Source organism: Dreissena polymorpha, chromosome 2 (assembly GCF_020536995.1).
Source record: "Dreissena polymorpha isolate Duluth1 chromosome 2, UMN_Dpol_1.0, whole genome shotgun sequence".
NCBI lineage: Eukaryota > Metazoa > Mollusca > Bivalvia > Myida > Dreissenidae > Dreissena > Dreissena polymorpha.
In genome coordinates, this window is record NC_068356.1 from 14,190,361 (window position 1) to 14,209,438 (window position 19,078).

The window sequence follows — 19,078 nt, forward strand, 5'->3', positions numbered from 1 at the left end:
TGTCAATAAATATGTTTTTCCTATTTATCTTTGGTCTTAATCCTGCGAAATTAGAGTTTGATGAGAGAGTGGTGATTTTTGTTTGATTTTTGACAACATTTTAACGGATTTCTTGAAAAGTTAGCAACTAGGAAGGTAGGGATTACGTTCACAAAGTCCTTCTTACTTAGTCTCTCAAAGAACACACTCAAACCTGCTCAATCCAATACGTAAAATACAAAGAAGATGGAAATACTTACACTCAGCTTTCCGACGACATGTATACAGTATCTCAGTCGCCGCATGATCCACAGTCGTCGCATGATTCACAGTCGTCGCATGATCCACAGTCGCCGCATGATCCACAGTCGTCGCATGATCCACAGTCGCCGCATGATCCACAGTCGCCGCATGATCCACAGTCGTCGCATGATCCACAGTCGCCGCATGATCCACAGTCGTCGCATGATCCACAGTCGCCGCATGATCCACAGTCGTCACATGATCCACAGTCGCCGCATGATCCACAGTCGTCGCTGCAGGCGATTGAACGGTGTGATCGTAACAACACCAGAAACATCATTTGATCGCACGTTTAAGATTCAAATTTTAATTAAAATGTCTTATTATTTCTATATTTATAGATAAGAACAGTGATTTAATCAATAAATTGTGGGTAACTGTAGTATCGTTATATATGCGAAAGTAAAACTTATATGAATTAATTGCAAGCTTATGCGTATTAAACGTGGTGCAAATATTACTGCCACCACTTAAAACACACTTTTATTAAAAACATAATAACTACAAAGTCCTCTCAACCGTATTGACGTGCTTTTAAAATCAGAATGTACATCGATTTTAAAATTAACGCGTCGGCTTATAGATGGCCCATTAATGTGGCACTTCCGCACAAATTACTAGACTACTTCGTAAAGTACATAGCAACATCGAACCTTTCGCAGCAATGTTGACAAAACGTGTTCAATGGCGCATTGTTTTAATGTGAAACACATCTCGACAATCGCATTATTTTCTGGGATCTTGCTAGCGTTGTAACGTATAAGCTTGGAATTATTTAAGCGGACTTGGGGATCTGTATATGCAGAGTACAATATATTATATATTTGAAATGGATTTGACGTGGTATGTTTGATATATGGAATGTTTAGGTTGCGATAATCTTGTATGACGGATAATACATGTACTGTACATTTGTCTGCTTTTTCAAAATCTTCGACGAACGATTAAATGTTTGATATCCTTACGATATATTATATATGTATACTATATAAACATTCCTTTTCTAACCGGAGTTATCTATTTATTTTAAACGGAATTATTAATAGATTTTGTCATTTTTTAAAATTGTTTCCGGTATTATACTTACCGTAAATTGAGAGATTTAAATATCAGAACTAAAGAAGTCAAGTAAACAGCAAGGAAAGAATAATACGGGTATACAAAAGTTAGCCCCACCGGAACAGTATTTAATTGTATGTAAAGTTTGATAGTTTCTTTACAATTTCAAATTATGATTTCGTTTAATGAAACATACGTTTTTAGTGTGTACCTACGTTCTTAATGTTATTATTCTCGCTGATGTACATTGTTCTTTTATTTGTTGAATATTTGACAAGTTAGAAAATCGTCATTATGTTAAAAAGAGGAATTTTATTACGTTTACAGTATATCACATAGATGAGAATCAGAGAGTTTATCAGGTTCTGAACCCGCGTTCGCTTAAATTGGCTAAACAGGCGACGAAAGGACGTAAGAACATCTCAACGTCGGCTTATAGCAATATTAAATTCCCAAATATTCTTTTGGATAAGAAGAAATTGACAATTCCTGATGTGCGATATGTGAAAACTAGTATATAGTTGTATGAGTTAGTTCATATTGTGTAAACTAAAAAGAAATTGCGGATAGTTTGGCAAAATGTTTGTTTTTTCCATAAATTTCCCCCTCCCAAAGAATTAATGTATAACATTCAAACAAGCACAATAAAACTGTTGGCGAAAAGATCTTTTCGTGTATTGACAATCATCAATAAAACAGTCAAACGTATAAAGCGCCCGTAACGCTTTTCGACGATAATTTAAAAAAAAAAACCCACAAATGTTTTAGCTACAAACCTGATTTGAGAGCCCGCGTAGACTAGTGGTAGCGAGTTAGGTTTTGCTTTTATGAGTCCAGGGTCCTATACACAGGAAAGGTACATTAATCTGTATTATATCTTTACATTATTATTTAGACTAGTTAAAACTATTCCAAATGTTTCAGTGTAGTTCGTAAATTAATTTGATGAAAGTTTTCAAAAATAAATCTCTAACAAAGTCCCTTAGAAGTCGATAGTTCCGGACAATGGATATTGGTGTGAAAAAAATGCGTTACAACAATGATAACTTTATTTTACGAAGGTATGGGGAACATAACACAAATCCAATTAAATGTAATGAAAAAAAAACATTATATTTTATGTTTGTATGTGTCTTTCAACCATATTAACTTTAAATAAAAAAACTTTAAAATATTAAAAATAGTATAGTACTAATTATCATACAAGTAAAAACAGCAACAATAACAGTAATGCATTGAATATCAATACGTACAAATTGATAAGAATAGAAATTGCCGTCGTCATCATAATTACGGTATGATGATAATAAATTTGCAATCACATTTGATACATGAATAGAGCAAGTAAAAATGCACACATTTATACAATAAAATTGCAAAACACATACATTCAACTTTAAAGTAAACATGATGCAATGGTCATATTTTCTCAATGTACAAAATGCTTCAATACACATTCTTCACTATCAATATAAAGCAGCAATTCAAATAACTACGTGCACATTAGTATATTAACTTATTTTAAATCTTCATGCAAATTATTTTTGAGTGCACGTTTGATTAATGGGAGCGACGATGTCTTCTTCATTTCCTAAGGTAAAATGTTCAATGCAGTTGTGCAGACATGCGTCAATATGTCTTTGCAAACAAATGTTCGTAATTTTGTGGCACTTTGGATCTTTGAGTAAATATATCGTAAACTGTGATATTCGTTGTTTGAACCTGTTAACAGTTTATTCAAATATGATGTAACCAAATTGCAAATGATTTTATATATTTGTATTCGAGTATAGTATTTAACTCTGTCATTAAAGTGGCATTCAACGTAATTCTTTAAACAGTTCTAAAAATTGTGCTCGCACAGGTTTATTGAGAAGAATTATATATTTTTTTGTGTGTAAATTGCAAACCTTTTTTAATGCAAGATTTGTTTGCTTTTCCCCAAATATTACAGGAATTATCAAGAACAAAAAAAAATATGCCTTGCAAACGTTTCATTTTAGAGAAAGTATTCGATGTGTTCTTGTAATGCAATTTAACTGTTAAATTGTTTTCTGACGTGTCCGATTGGACAATACCAATTAGAGCATACATTATTTTTAATGAGAAAAACGATAACACAATAATTGATCCATTTCGTACACCAGTTTATGTATATAATTAGATTGTATGTTTCCAATTTTAATTACCTGTTTCCTGTCCCTCCAGTAAGAGGTGTAAAAATATGATTGAATTGTTGGAACAATATTACAATTTTAGTTTTCTGAGCAATGGCATGGCTATCGAGGTTAAATTAAGGTCCTTTCGTATTTCTTATAGCATAAAATCAACCATTTAACCAGTATCTATTACTTTCAAATATATCTCTATTAGTTTTAGAAGATCAGTATTGCATGAGTGATATTTCCTCAAGCCAGATTATTCACACGGTATTACATTCATTTTTTTTTCAAAATATGAATGGTTTTGTTAAGACATATGGTGTTTTAATATTTTTAAATGCTTACCATAATATAATTTGACCGATACTTACTAAAATAATTTATTGTTGCCTAATTTGAATGTTGGTAGGACTCAGTCCAATTTTAGTAAACCTGGGAATAAACGATCCCCACAATGTTTATATTTCCTATAGCTAACGCCATGTATTACAGTTGCTTTAATGATGTTGTCTATTATCTTCTTCACTTCAAATAAAATAATATTCACAATGTTAAAATCATTGTTGGACAAGTGTTTGTCCAGCGTATGAACATTTGTTTGCCCAGCGTTGCTTATAAATTAGGAAAATACTCTTCAAAACTATTTCTCTTTTAAAACGTCTTTTATGAGTGCCAATTTCATGATTTTCAATTTACTAGTCTCAACAACAAGCGTAATGGTGTATTTATTTAGCAATTTTGATTTCATGATTTTTTGTATTGTTCTCAATGACAAGTGTTTAATAAGTCGCTGTGGCGTAGTGGATATGTTGTCCGCCTAGCGACAGAGCGGTCATGGATTCGGTCTCCACGGTAGGACCGTTCTTAAGATTTCTCTCTAAGACACCAAGTACTGGTTCTAGTCCCAGGAAACGGACTCGATGATGTTTCAAATAAGCCTTAGGCTTTCGATGCAATCGAGCTAAAATAAATAGGTTAAAACTAATGTAAAGTGTCGTTTGGATTGTAAGATATTTTGATTGATCTTGTTTTGAAAGATCCATAAAAGCTTGAGAATAATGATCAAGTGTTTCCAAGATGGAAGTCAGATTTCATAATTGAATATTGAAACCCATCCATTACAGAAAACTCAAAATCAATAGACCTTAATGAGTTGAAAAATCCTTTGTCCTGATAAAAAGCATGCGAAAGTGATGCAGCAATTTCATTGTCACTTCATCCGCGTGTAAAGCGTTGACATATTTATTGCCGAATCAAAACGTCGTCGCACAAAGAACATAACATTGTTATCTTTCGTTACAAATACAGACTTTCAAGCAACCGCGTTGGTTCCGTAAACAAGCATGTGTTTACATAAACTGATTGTTGATGTACAACGCGTTCATTGTTTATTGCGCTTTTGCGATCCATGGTTTCAAAACAAATGTCTGCACATAGCGACGTTACATGGAATATGTCACTATTCATGATCACGTTGAGTGTTATGTTTTAACATAACATTTTAAGGTAACACACTGCTGTAATATTTCTTGGTTTGGAAAAGATTAGATTGAACAAAGCAACACAGTTTTATATAAGTTATTGCCATTTTTGTCATTATAGTAGACCGAACCTGTTGTCACCAGAAACTGCAGTAACAGACCGACCAAAGCTAGCCGCTACAGGTCAAGGTCTTCGTCAAACCGCTCTGGACGGAGTAAGGCGGCATGAGATGTTCGAGCAGCGCCTACAACAGCTCGTGTTTCGTTACGAGATGGTTACGAGCGGGAGGCTACGACGTTTACGACAAGAAGGCATCCAATTGGACCGGGATGACCTTAAACATTACGCTCGGCAGAGGACGTTCGCCGATAACGAAGAGCGCGCCAAGAATTATATAGGACTATTCAGGTCAAACACAGATATTGGTTTGAAACGGGTCTCGGAAGTGAACTTTACACTGGATTTTAGTTTTAATGCCAGGTCCCCAATTAGAGCGAGACGAGACATAGCCAGCATAAGCCCATATATGGTGAATCACGATGCACACGCTCCGCTTCGGTCAGAAACGGAGAACACAAAATTAACCCTCGTCAATAGCTTGTCCAAACAACATCAGCATCGTCACCACTGCCACCATCGTCAGACACATCCCGGTAATTCTGATGACGAAATTAACAGAGGCAGAAACGAACATCAGTCATTTACTAAGCGTCGCCATTCGCTATTTTCCGCCGTTCCAATAGAGTCCGCATTCAACGCTCTGAAAGCTAACAGCGGCGATCTTTATACGCCTGCATTTGCAGAGTACCCCCGGCATTTGTTCCATACACACTGCGTGCAGTCTGACATGTAGCGGAAGGTCCATGTTTGTTTTAAGGTTGCCCCGTCGTACAGCCTCCTTAGTTCCACTGACCACAAGCCCTACAGCTGTACGTAGAATTGGTGACCATAACACTAGCACGCACGAGGCCAAGTTTCGCAAAGCTATAACGAAACTGTCCACGGTTCAACAGTTTCGGATATCCAGAAAGCGTTATCAATCGACCTAACATGAATGACTTAATTACGAAAATGCTTCACGTTGAAAAAAACAAAAGAAACTAACATTGCAGTATGTCCCATGCATTCGGTCAATTTTACGGTATAAGAATTGGGGCGTAGTGCTGAAACAAAGTTTCATAAGGTTATTTCAGGTATCAATAATGATTTAAATCGTAAAAAGAAGAATAAAATATATAACAGACAATAACAAAGCTCCAATTCAATTGTATAGTTTAGTTTTAATGATGTTTTGTCATCTGCAAGAACACACTTTTTTTCTGCAGAAGCCTTTAAAGTTTAAACCTCAAAATAAAACAGTTCATTTTCTAGTGTAACGATTTTTAAGGACTTCTTTTGGGCATTCTGTAAAACATGTTTTAAATATAGTATTTAGCAAACAACTTTACAAACTTAAATTCATTGTTTACATGTTTTAATTTGTAAAGTTGATACTAGCTCTAATTGTTGTATTCGTGTATGGGATTATTTAAAAACAAAACAAACTAAAATGTTATATTGACAAAAATTATGCGATTCCTCCATGCAAACAGCATACTATGAATTTAAATTATTTTGATAAACTGTCATATTTCACTTATAATACTGCTGTATGTTATGTTTTTTAATATTTGTTGTGCTAATAGTTTTAAAATTATAGAGGATTTTTTTCTGAGAACACCGTTTCTGTTACTTTAATTCTAAATTGAAGAAACATGTAAAGTATGCCATTTGTTATTTCGTTTGTATGGATTACAAATAGCCGGAGTGTTTATAGGAGAATGGGCACTTTATTTTTGGCAAATTGCAAAAGCGTCAATGGACGTCAACCCAATATTCAACAACTAATCTAGAAAAAAAAGAGAACACCATTAACCATGAACTGACTGTGGAATAGAAATAGTTTATTCATATGCCATATTCAGTTTAAATGATATTTAAATTTCATAATTTAGTAACTACAATACGTTCATGAAATCGGTCAAGAACGACATACAAACAAAGTTGATCAGCAGGATGACGGATAACAAAGTTCCATTACAACGATTTATCGGCTATCAAAGTCAACAATATCGACATTGCATAACATAGTCCAAGAATAAAGATATCGCGTAACAAAATTCAATAAGAAAGATATTGGATAACAAACTTCAATAATAACGATATCGGCTAACACAATTCAATAACAATCATAGCAGATCTCTATTACAAAAGTAATTAACAGCTGCATTGGAAAACAGTGTTCCATAATAATGGTTGTAATACTTGTTCAGTAATTGTGACACACATTAACAGTTTAATAGTTGCTTTGTCGTATTATTCAATCACACTGCTTTCGAAAGCACTTCGTTTATAAAAATATTTTCGTATTACTAAACATAAAATGGAAGTAGCATACTCCCCAGCGCTTTAGCTAAAAACAACAGCTATAAACATAACGTAACAATAACATTTAACAAAGCCTAAGTCAAATACAAAAGTTTTCTATACATATTTATTTCATTGGTCTCTGAAATACATTAAGTTACATGTTGACCAATGTCACATGTATTGACGCGATTCTTTAACACATACATGCAAAGCTAATAATAAAAGCAAGCATTAAAATAGTTCACATGGGTCTATAAGTATTAATAGAAGTGAAATGAATCAGCGTTGTACATGTGAATATTCCATTTATAATAATAATTTTTTTGCATATTGTTCTTGAGTTACGAATTATTTCCATTTACATAAAAGAAGTCGGACTTTTACAAATAATATGACACAGAAACAGAAAACGCAAATATTACAAACGCAGTTTTAATCTCATATATTTTAAACGAGTATATCCATACCTTATTCCTATAGTAAAAAACAAACAAAAAAACCATCAATAAATAAATTAAAAACTAGAGCTTTGTCACAGACGTGACGAATACCCCACATGCCGCATTGACACATAATATTTTGCATGTCGTCTTCACAAAAACAGCGGACACCATGCTCAATTTTTAAAACGCACTAAGTGACCCATTGACCTAGTTTTTGACCCAGAAAGGTCCATGTTCTAACTTGGCCTTAAGATCATCTCCATAAAACTTCTGACCAAGTTTGGTGAAGATCGGTTGTTAACTACTTGAATTAGAGAGCGGACACCATGCTGAATGTTAAAACACGCACTACGTGACATAGTTTTAGGCCCGGAAGGGCCCATGTTCAAAAGTGTCATAGAGATCATTTAGATAAAACTTGTGACCAAGTTTGGTGAGGATTGGATGAAAACTACTTTAATTAGAGAGTGGGCAACATGGTGAGGTTTAAAACGCACTAAGATACCCCGTGACCTAATTTTTGACCCGGCATGACCCATATTCAAACTTGACCTAGACATCATCTAGATACAACTTCTGACCAAGTTTGGTGAAGATTGGAAGAAAACTACTTGAATTAGAGAGCGGACAACATTGTGATGTTTAAAACGCACTAAGTGACCCCGTGACCTTGTTTTTGACCCGGCATGACCCATATTCAAACATGCCCTAGACATTATCAAGATACAACTTCTGACCAATTTTGGTGAAGATTGGATAAGAACTACTTGAATTAGAGAGCGGACAACATGGTGAGGTTTAAAACACACTAAGTGACCCCGTGACCTAGTTTTTGACCCGGCATGGCCCATGTTCGAACTTGACCTACACATCATCTAGTTACAACTTCTGACCAAGTGTGGTGAAGATAGGATTTAAACTACTTGAAATAGAGAGCGGACACCATGCTCAATGTGTAAAACGTACTAAGTGACCCTGTGACCTAGTTTTTGATCTGGCATGGCCCATGTTCGAACTTGGCCTTCAGATCATCTAGATAAAACTTCTGACCAAGTTAGGTGAAGATCGGATGAAAACTACTTGAATAAGAGAGAGGACACCATGCTGAATGTTAAAAAACGCACTAAGTGACCCCGTGACCTAGTTTTTGACCCGGCAATGCCCATGTTCGAACTTGACCTTAAGAGCATCTAGATACAACTTCTGACCAAGTTTGGTGAAGATCGGATGAAAACTACTTTAATTAGAGAGCGGACAACATGCTGAATGTTTAAAACGCACTAAGTGACCCCGTGACCAAGTTTTTGACCCGGCAAGGCCCATGTTCAAACTTGGCCTAGACATCATGTAGATACAAATTCTGACCAAGTTTGGTAAAGATCGGATGAAAACTACTTGAATAAGAGCGTGGACACCATATTGAATGTTAAGAAACGCACTAAGCGACCCCGTGACCTAGTTTTTGACCCGGCAAGGCCCATGTTCGAACTTGTCCTTACGATTATCTATATACAACTTCTGACCAAGTTTGGTAAAGATCGGATGAAAACTACTTGAATTAGAGAGCGGACAACATGCTGAATGTTTAAAACGCACTAAGTGACCCCGTGACCTAGTTATTGACCCGGCAAGGCCCATGTTCGAACTTGGCCTAGACATCATGTAGATACAACTTCTGACCAAGTTTGGTGAAGATCGGATGACAACTACTTGAATTAGAGAGCGAACACTTAATACGGACCGACAGACAGACCGACCCACCGACGGACAAGTTCACTCCTATATACCCCCTAAACTTCGTTTGTGGGGGTATAATAAAAAAACGATACTATAACATAATTAGATCTCTAGCTTAGAATCCTGTGCAATGCAACAATATTGTCTGCGTCATAGGTTACATGACTTTGCTAAATAAACAAGATCTGCATGCATTCATTAGTAGAAGCGCTTCACGTGTAGAAAATGGCATCGACACTTGATCCTGAATTCAGGTATGACCATGTCATAGCCAAGTAATGACAAAGATGCGATATATTTAGTTTTCTTGGGCTGGTGGATATGAAATCTTGTCCGGTACAAAGAAACAGGCAGATATATATATATATATATATATATATATATATATATATATATATATATATATATATATATATATATATATATATATATATATATATATATATATATATATATATATTTCTCTAAAACTAAGATATATATTTCTCTAAAACTAAGGTGAGTGCATTTTATTTAAGGTTCATGTAGAGGCTTCAATTTGAAAAATGTGGGACCCCTAGCATTGAACTCAAATTTGACTAAAGGAAGAATGCCACATTGAAAATGTATACATATATGCTTTAAAGGATGTTTTTCCTTCAAACTGCTACCAATTTTGTACATCAACGTATCATAACATCCACAAAATCAATCAAAATACAAAGCGATTTTAACAATAAAATATACATTATTTTCAAAAATCTGAATCATGTTTATTCCACGTATTTTGGCGGAAAAATATATAACTAGTGATTAATAACGACATAACGACATTGACGAGGGCAAGTTACGCTTCAATAGTAAAAAAGGTTTACATATCTAGAAATATCAAAACTCGAACACATGTCATTTCATCGCCATGGGGGCAGCCATTTTTAAATTAATAAAATAGAAAGAAACATGCTAAAAACTCACTCATCGCCTAATTGACATTCCAAACGGTTGACGATGACAAATGCATTGGATTGTAATCTTTCCGTTGATGTTTGCAAACTGCACGATCAGACCTCATAAACACTCAAAAGAATAACTATGTAAGAAGCATTTCACCAATGTTTACAATCGTTGTCGAATCACATTACTTATATAAATGCGCATAAAATAGTACGCTTACAGACTTACAGAAAGATCGATACGTAACTCCGTTCAATTCATCACGGTATACTATTATAATGATAATATATAATAATACATCGCTTGAACAATCTAAAAGTAGAAATAATTCTTTTAAACGGAGTTTTTAATAACGAAAGTGAAAACAACGGAAGTTGGATGGATATTCTGTGAGATGCACTTCGGCTCCAGAAAAACAATACAAATAAACTAAAAAAGACGTTTGGGGGACAATTTTCAGCTGGAAAAAATTTGAAATAGTGTAAGTGATGATATCTCTACGTGGTCATTTCTGTTATTAAGTGCGATCTCTTGCTGATTAATGTTAATAGTTGTTTTACTAGTTGCCACCCAACTGTCAAAATAAGTTATGTGTTTTCTCAGGTATGTGTATACACATACCCGGTTTTCTAACCACTGCACGTGGTTTCGACCGATTTGTTTCGCACGTTTTTCTACGGAGCACAGCGATGGCCACGCTTTCAAAATGGGTAGAAGGAATCGAAATATAAAATCAATCGGTTTGCCAATTTCTTTATATTCCTTTACAATTTTAAATGTCGTCTGCAATCTATTTCAATTTGAGATGGTTTAAAAATTTGCAATTTGTTTGAGAGGTAAATAACAAAATTGTTAAGCCTTTGAAATAGAATTGTGACTCCTATTATCCACCATACCTGGATTTTTAAAAAGTAGTTACGTTTTAGTTATTTTTAGAACTTTGTTTTGGAAATTTATCCCAAAAAGGCAGTTGAATAAAAACTCATTTGTTGTTTTATGACAATAATTTTCTGTGAAATGTTGCTTACTTGACCTTGTATATGTATATAGCTTTGTATTTATTCAACTTAAGGTAGTGCATATTCTTCCTAACTTTAGATTGAGATTTTGTAAATTAGTGTAAAAATGTATTGGTTTTAAACCAAAATATGAATAAAGCACACCAATATTGAATGTCAAAAATGTGTTTATGTTATTCTATCCGTCTTAAGCTTTAAAATGTTATATAGTTTGACCATATTGTACCACATTGAATGAAGAAAATCCAAAGCGAAGTTTTAATGAATTTTATCCCCCCCCCCATGAACCTTAAGGCATATTGCAGGCATATTCTTATAAATAAGATTGACAACATACCATTACTATTATATAGCACTAAAATTCAACAGAACAAGTATTTTTTGCATTAAAATATAATAAAACTTGTAAATGCCAGTAAAAAGCACTACAGAATTGTTGAAAACAAAGGGCGGTCGTTATGTTGCACATTTACAGCACCGTTTGCATTGATATTGTCTCCCACGTCTTGCGCATGCGCAACGGGATGCTCCTGATTCGACAGAAGACGCGCGTGCTGCGACTGCGGCAGACGAAGCACGCCCTGGACGTTTTGAGAATCCACGCTGTCGCTGGGCCGAATCACATCCTGTGGACTGAACGATACGTTTGGGATTGGCGAAACAACTCGCGGCGCTTCTGCAGCTTGAGAACGCAATATGGCCGAAGGTAAACACCCAGCAGACAATGTTTCCATTCCGGAATCCGAGATGGAACACACTACAGGGTCATATGAATTATCTGTAGGAAACTTTTTTGATGTCGTTGGAATCGCATAGTTCCGATTTTCGCGGTTTCTGAATTGTGCTGTGCCTTGCGACTTGTGTGTTACAGGCAAGTTCGCGGTAATATTGCCATACTTTTTAATTCCAGGGGAAGGCTCTGTTCGAAGTGAAGTAGGTTTACATTCAGAGAGTTTGTATTTTGGCCTCGCTCCATTAAGAACCTTCGGTGCGTCTGGCTTGTGAATTTTAGGTCGCGAACTGTCTTCACCAAACTCAATATTACTGTTAAGATTCTTCCGTTGGAGTATCCTCTCTAAAGGAGACAGTGGTGGAAGCCGAACGCGAAGGTTACTCAAAGATTCAATGTTGGCATTTGTGTCATGGCTGTTTTTTTCGACCGATTTAAGCTTCTGTGGGTCACTGGTGATATTCTGCAGTCCACCAGACTGATTCTCCGACAGCCGTTTCAACTCCCCAGTCTCACTCGAGGACGGAATTCTCGTTTGATTGATCAGCTCCTGCTGATGATGTATTACAGATATTTCTTCTTTTATTTCAAATACACACTCAGTCTCATCCCTTGTTAAGTTATCATGGTCCGGACTGGGATCGAAGACACTAACGTTGTTGTCATTGGAGAATGAGAACAGCAACTTTCTCGATTTCTTAATAGTTGTTCCGGGGGATAAAGGCGAGATAACAGCTGTTTCGCTAACAGCAGACTTATATTCATTATCTGCTGAAGATTGCTTGGATACATTTTCAATTTTCTTTTTATCAATATTCTTTTCCAGTGAATGCTTCGCGTTTTTTTCTGACGAAAGAATAAGAACGGGCGATGTTGGGACAGTCATAGCAGTGAACGCATACTTTTGTTGAACAGTTTCTTTACTCGGAAGTTGTACACACTGCAATACGGGTCCAGAGTCCAGCACTGCAACGGCATTAGAAGTTGTAAGCGCGTTTTCGTTTCTTCGTTCTTCAAAGGCAGTAAAATTCAGATTTGAATCAGTGATGGCAGTTTTATCAAAGTGTTCCACTGCTATTACAGTTGTGTCCTTGGGAACAGTGTAAATAGCATTTTTTAGACCTTCAATGCAACCAAATACATGTTCCACTTCTGTGTGGCTTGAATGTTCTCGATCATTCGCCTGTAGATCATCCTCATTAAAAGAAAATGTCCTGGGAGGTTTAGGAGGGGGCGACTTGAACATACCTGCCTGCGGGGGTTTAACAGGTACGGGGACGTTCGCCTGTTGTGTGCCGCTGTGACGCATCGGTGTTCGCAGCGAAAACTTGGTCGCCGATAAACGGCTGTCGGCAAACAGACTAGAACCGGATCCCATAGAGCTAGTCCTACTTCGCAGTTCTACGTCACTGCTCATAGAACTACCATGATAATCCATAACGTCCTTATTCCATTTGATCTCAGCTGACAACGCCCGGCGTCTGCGGTCTAAACGCTTCTCTCTACCGTTGTACATACTTTGCGACTTCGCATTTCTTAATGTCACTCCCAAATCTGGAATTTTATTATCTAAATAATCAAACTTTCTGCGAAGAACACCCTGAGTGTTAACATTTCCATCCGGATGTTCTTGCGTATCACAGTTAAAGTCGGTGGTATTTTGGAGCAAATGAGCGGACCGACTTACGTGCAGAGTAGGAACTTCGGGAACGTTTTTCAACTTTTTGTTTGCAACTTCGAATGTGTCTGCGATGCCCGGGGCGAAATTTTCGCGCCTACCGGCTGGGATGTTAGATCTCAAAGACGTGCGTTCTCGTCGTTCAGATTGTCTCCTACCTCGAGACGGCAGACTCATGCTGCGCTGAATATTTATAGAGAACTTAGTCGGCGTGTTGTCCGACACCACACTCCCCGACGTTCGCGAATCTACGGCTTCGTACGGGGGCAGTTCGTCGTCTTCCTCGATTGGCAAAGGCGGTTCGAATAAAAGCGTCTGTGCATAGTGATTTTCGGTATGCATATTAGTGCGGCCTGAGTTGTACCGGAGTGGGTCCGGCGTGTGTGTCCTGACAGTGTCTGCCACACTTGCGTTATCGTCATTTGGGTGAACAATTAGCGATACCTGATCGGGGCCGAGGATAGACAGATGTCCAAACGTTGTGACACCGGAATACCTGTTAGATGGAGAAGCTGAGGCCATTTCCGCTTCCTGCTGACGAAGTGAGCTGACCGTCAGTGGTTGACGCTCATTGGTAGCGTATACAACCATTAAGTCAGTATCTACATTATTGGAGCTATCTGCAGCTTCCGTCTTAGATTTTATTTTGCTGTTTTTGCGATTCTCGGACACAGCTTGCATTAATGGCATTTCACTTCCGTTGCTGGATCTATCTTTTACCCTAGAGTGTTTTGAACTACCTTTGCGTGATTTATTGACGATCATGCTGGTGCTACCAACTCTATACATCACACTATTTTGTTCGTAAAACAAATAGTAAAAGCATAGACCATCGGACAAAACGCACAGGGCTAACTGCAGAATTCCAAGACCGAGGTTGATAGCGTGAACTGTATGTGTGAGCGAATGGTTTACTTGTCCATATTGATAAAAGCCGCTAGAAGCATCAAGTCCTCCACAGGACAATGCAATCATCCCCAAGGATGCGAGGCATCCAAATATTGAAATAATCATGAACGTTTTTACCGAACATGTATTTCTAGCGCAGCTGCAGCCTATGCCAAACATTCCCGCCAATAGAATAACGCCTCCGGTCCAAAATCCGGTTGCAAAATTGTATCCCCATAGATGGTAGGTCAAGCTGATGACGCCGAGGACAATGCACGCGCATGCACAAAGACATAGGACCAATGAGATCACGAGGGTTATTTTGTGCGGGAAGGTCTGCGGCAGACGGCGTTTCGGTGCCATAATGACGTGGTGTTTACCGCATTTCAAAACTTGCCATGACTAACGATTTATTACCTGAAATATACACCAAAATGTCAGTAAATATAATATGTTAACATTTGATAAACAACGTTTTGGTATGCATTATATTTACTTGTGCTTGAAGGGTCGACCTTTTAACATTGATGACATACACACAACCAAAGTCCTTTTGTAGATTAACAACCTTTCTTTTGGATAAAAATCTGCAACAATTTGTTCAATGACAGCGCAGGGGACTTGGAGTATAGTAAATGGTTATTTCCAATATGCACGCTTAACTGATACAAAATATTGTTAAACATTTATAAACAGTTGAAATGCGCGAACACTTTATAACGTGCATTTGAATACAAACAAAACATCAATCGCATTTATCCTATTTATATCACATAATTTCCGAATAACATGTACATACGAGTATTTATTATAGGGGCTTGTTCACAGACTGTTGAAAATATAGTCAATTTTTTTTGTAACACGATAAAAAATAATAGAACACTACAAATAATAGAGCGATATAGCGCCAATGACGTAGACTCTTGCTGAAAGTACATTTTGTTTATAAATTATCATCATTTAAAATTAGTGAAATCGTTATAAATCGCTACAAACGCGCAACGATTAAAAAATTCGGAATGATTTGGTTGCTGTTGTTCATTTTTGTTACCTGTTGTTCAATTTTGTTACAAGACTTTATCACTGATATCATAATTAAGTATTAAAATACATGTCTTCTTGTTAATAACAGTCCGGATGACCGATTCATTCAGGCAATATACATTTAATCCAATGAGTTTGGTTCGAGCCAAGCTTAGGACAATTTATATCTTTCTTAAATGATATTCTGTTAATTATTATAGTCTAGATTTCAGTCGTTAATAACTAGAAATTTAAGGCACTGACACACTTCAAACATGGCCACAGTCTGTGAAGAAATCTCTTTAAACATACATGTATTCGTGCCAATTAATGGTACGTGTTTTTTTAAATGTATCAAAAGGCAATGACATGAATCGAGTCAACTCATTGTTCCGCAAAATTGTTCAACATTTATTAGACGAGCAAATTCAGCGGTGTGTTGAATCGAAAGATTATTATTGATATATTAAACTTGAGGCGTCGTGTTGTGATTCATTTACGGCCTACCGTTAATAATTTTCAAACTTAATCAACCGCGTCGGTTACATTTTAGCTACATCACTTTTCCATTATAAAAACATATATGCTGCGAGGAAATACATTAAAATTACTGATTCAGACATCATTTTTTAAATAAAGTTACAGTTTCAATTGGGGTCATACTAAATAAATGCACTGTGTCCTACTAACGTGTTACAAATTAATATCAACGATAATTTAACGTGAATTTCATGTGACTTCCTTTTGAGCCCACAGCAGATGTGAATAACATGTATAGATGATATTTGTTGGATTCCTGAGAATATCGAATTTAATTCATAAGTGATCATATAATAAATCGAAAATCTACTGAAAACCAACATTTAATGAAATGCTTTTTCAACCGTTTATTTGCATGTTTAACGAGTTCAAAATGAAAATTTCGCTCGAATAATAACGTCATGACGACAGAAATGACATAACTTTACAGCAAAACTGTAAATAAAATCAATAAATGTTAATGTAATAAAAAGTGAATTATCGCTTTTAAATCACTGACATTACCCTATAAACCACATACAACCATTAAATAAAAGGAGCTAGTGTATAATATATTGCTGGCGCTTATGTGTTACTTAAGAAGAAAGTCCCACGTTACATAAAATTTAACTGACAGTTGGACCCTATAAATGGATACAGTTTGACCCCATCAATATATGCATTAAGTTATTCACTTGTCCATACGTGCACGAATCGTGAACACTTGTGTTGCTATGACATAGCTATTTCGTTCCAAAGGAATGCAAGCCTATACACTCTTATGTGCTTAATGATGACCTTATAACTGCATTTGCCCATATCGGATTGCAATGCGCATGTCATTAAACGAATTAAATCGAAACAGTGTGCATGTTTCTATGTCTAAAAAGCTTGTTCATACGTACAGTGTATTATTGTTTTCAAAGAAATATATTTGGAATGAATTCGAGGAGAGACACTGATTATACCTTTCAAATACACATACAACTTTGCTATTTATACAACCATGTGTTCATATAGCACCACTATTGGCCCTTCAGTTAACGTTCTTTTCTCGTTTTTCTAAGTTTATTTATACACGACTATGTGTTCATAGCAATCATTTTTAGCCCTTAAGTTATGGTTCATTTCTCAATTCTCTGAAAAAAGTTATAATAATAAGTATACCCGCCGAATTGCGCTGGTATATAGAAATGTTACACGCCATTTCGTCCGAGCGTGTGTGCGCGCGTAAATACATGCATACTTCCGTCCGTCAGACTCGTCCGTGCGCAACTTCTCAATTATTTTCGATATGGTGATTCGCCATAATTTGACTGAATCGTTATCTTCAAGTACTAGAGCGCATATTGTCAAGTTTTCGCGATGTATTTATTTAAAATTACAAATTCCTCCTACATTTTACTTGCTATTTTGTTGAATTTTACAGAATTCTAGTCTAACAGTGCAAAATCGTGAAGGTTTCGCGATTGCAGTATTTCACGGAGTTATTACCGTTTGTTTCAAATTACATGAGGAAGCTTCTGTGCACCACTCCTCCTCCTGTTGCGCGCGATTTTCGCAAAACATTTGCAGAATAATTATCTGCACGTAATGTCAGAGCCTTAGATATGAATGATTCTAAGTTAATACACTTAAAACATTTGCACATATCCTTAAGAACGTGTAAGGAGTACTTTTCCATTCAGAGCATTATAGAGGGTGTACTAGCTGTTCAGAATTGAAAAATCTTACCACAAGTTCATTAAAAGAGCACTTTCTAAAACAATTTTCTAGATGTATTTAATTTAACAATATAAGTATTTAATTCTCATGAATAATATGTCTTTTTTCATAATCGATAAAATATACATTTTAAGCCCACTTTTTACTGGAACTCAGATAATACCCTTTACAAATTTCCAATGCCCCAATGTGCATTAGTTAAATACGATTTTAATGAAAGTTAAGGGGTACAGTAGCCTTAAAAATTATACCTTACCTGGAGCTCTGGCTACAGCGCATATTGATTGCCGGTTATATATATTCGGTAAAAAATTTAATTGCAAATTCTTCCTGTACACGTTCGAAATCAACTCCACGGCTCCGGTGGATACAAATACGTATATAAATACCTTAGATAAAGGAGAAAAGAATTAATATGCTTGATGGAAACATTAACATGTTAACAAATTAACAAAAAAGACAGTGCCTCAAGTTTTATAGATGAATGTTAGACATTGAACGTAATTGATGGTGACATACTGTGTATAAATAATGTGTTGATATTATTGACGTGTTATATTGTGCACAGCAACCGCATTAGCCATCATGGCGCTCAATGTTGCACGATGCGAATTTAATGACATGCATACATATTGATGGACTAATAAAACGTATAAAAAATTCAAATACGAATACATCGTATGCATACATACGAAGTTAAGTAAACAAAATCGTAAATAAATTGTCAAATCATCATGAATCACGATTTGTGCACTTCATTTATAATTATTAGCATAGGTTAAATACATGAACGATTATATCTTACATACCGGCATGCAATTAATAATCAATTGATAAAAAAGCGAATACTAACCTTGGTGAAAAAACGGCGACTAACTGCCACACGCCATTATTTTCCCCCAATGTTTACATATCATTCACCTGTGTTTACACAGGTAAGACCGTGTTCGTTCACGTAGGGATAAAATGACAATGTTTTTTAATTTTAG

The 19,078-nt window shown here is 36.0% G+C and overlaps 2 protein-coding genes across 3 annotated transcripts; one reads left to right on the plus strand and one right to left on the minus strand.

Moving 5' to 3' along the window:
• The first annotated feature begins 1,022 nt into the window (after positions 1-1,022).
• On the plus strand, positions 1,023-6,694 carry LOC127865941 (uncharacterized). Its single transcript, XM_052406098.1, has 2 exons — positions 1,023-1,125; positions 5,106-6,694. The coding sequence occupies exons 1-2, from the start codon at positions 1,082-1,084 to the stop codon at positions 5,836-5,838; spliced, it is 777 nt and encodes a 258-aa protein (XP_052262058.1). The 5' UTR covers positions 1,023-1,081; the 3' UTR covers positions 5,839-6,694.
• Positions 6,695-7,056: 362 nt separating this feature from the next.
• On the minus strand, positions 7,057-19,052 carry LOC127865913 (uncharacterized). Of its 2 annotated transcripts, XR_008042818.1 has the most exons (3): positions 18,943-19,052; positions 9,293-15,239; positions 7,057-8,977 (listed from the first exon to the last, which is right to left on the minus strand). XR_008042818.1 is itself a non-coding variant. In XM_052405989.1 (2 exons), the coding sequence occupies exon 2, from the start codon at positions 15,183-15,185 to the stop codon at positions 11,952-11,954; it is 3,234 nt and encodes a 1,077-aa protein (XP_052261949.1). In that variant the 5' UTR covers positions 15,186-15,239; positions 18,943-19,052; the 3' UTR covers positions 7,057-11,951. The 2 variants fall into 2 exon arrangements, 1 of the variants encoding a protein (XP_052261949.1); XM_052405989.1 differs by having other exon boundaries at positions 7,057-15,239.
• Between the last annotated feature and the right edge of the window lie 26 nt (positions 19,053-19,078).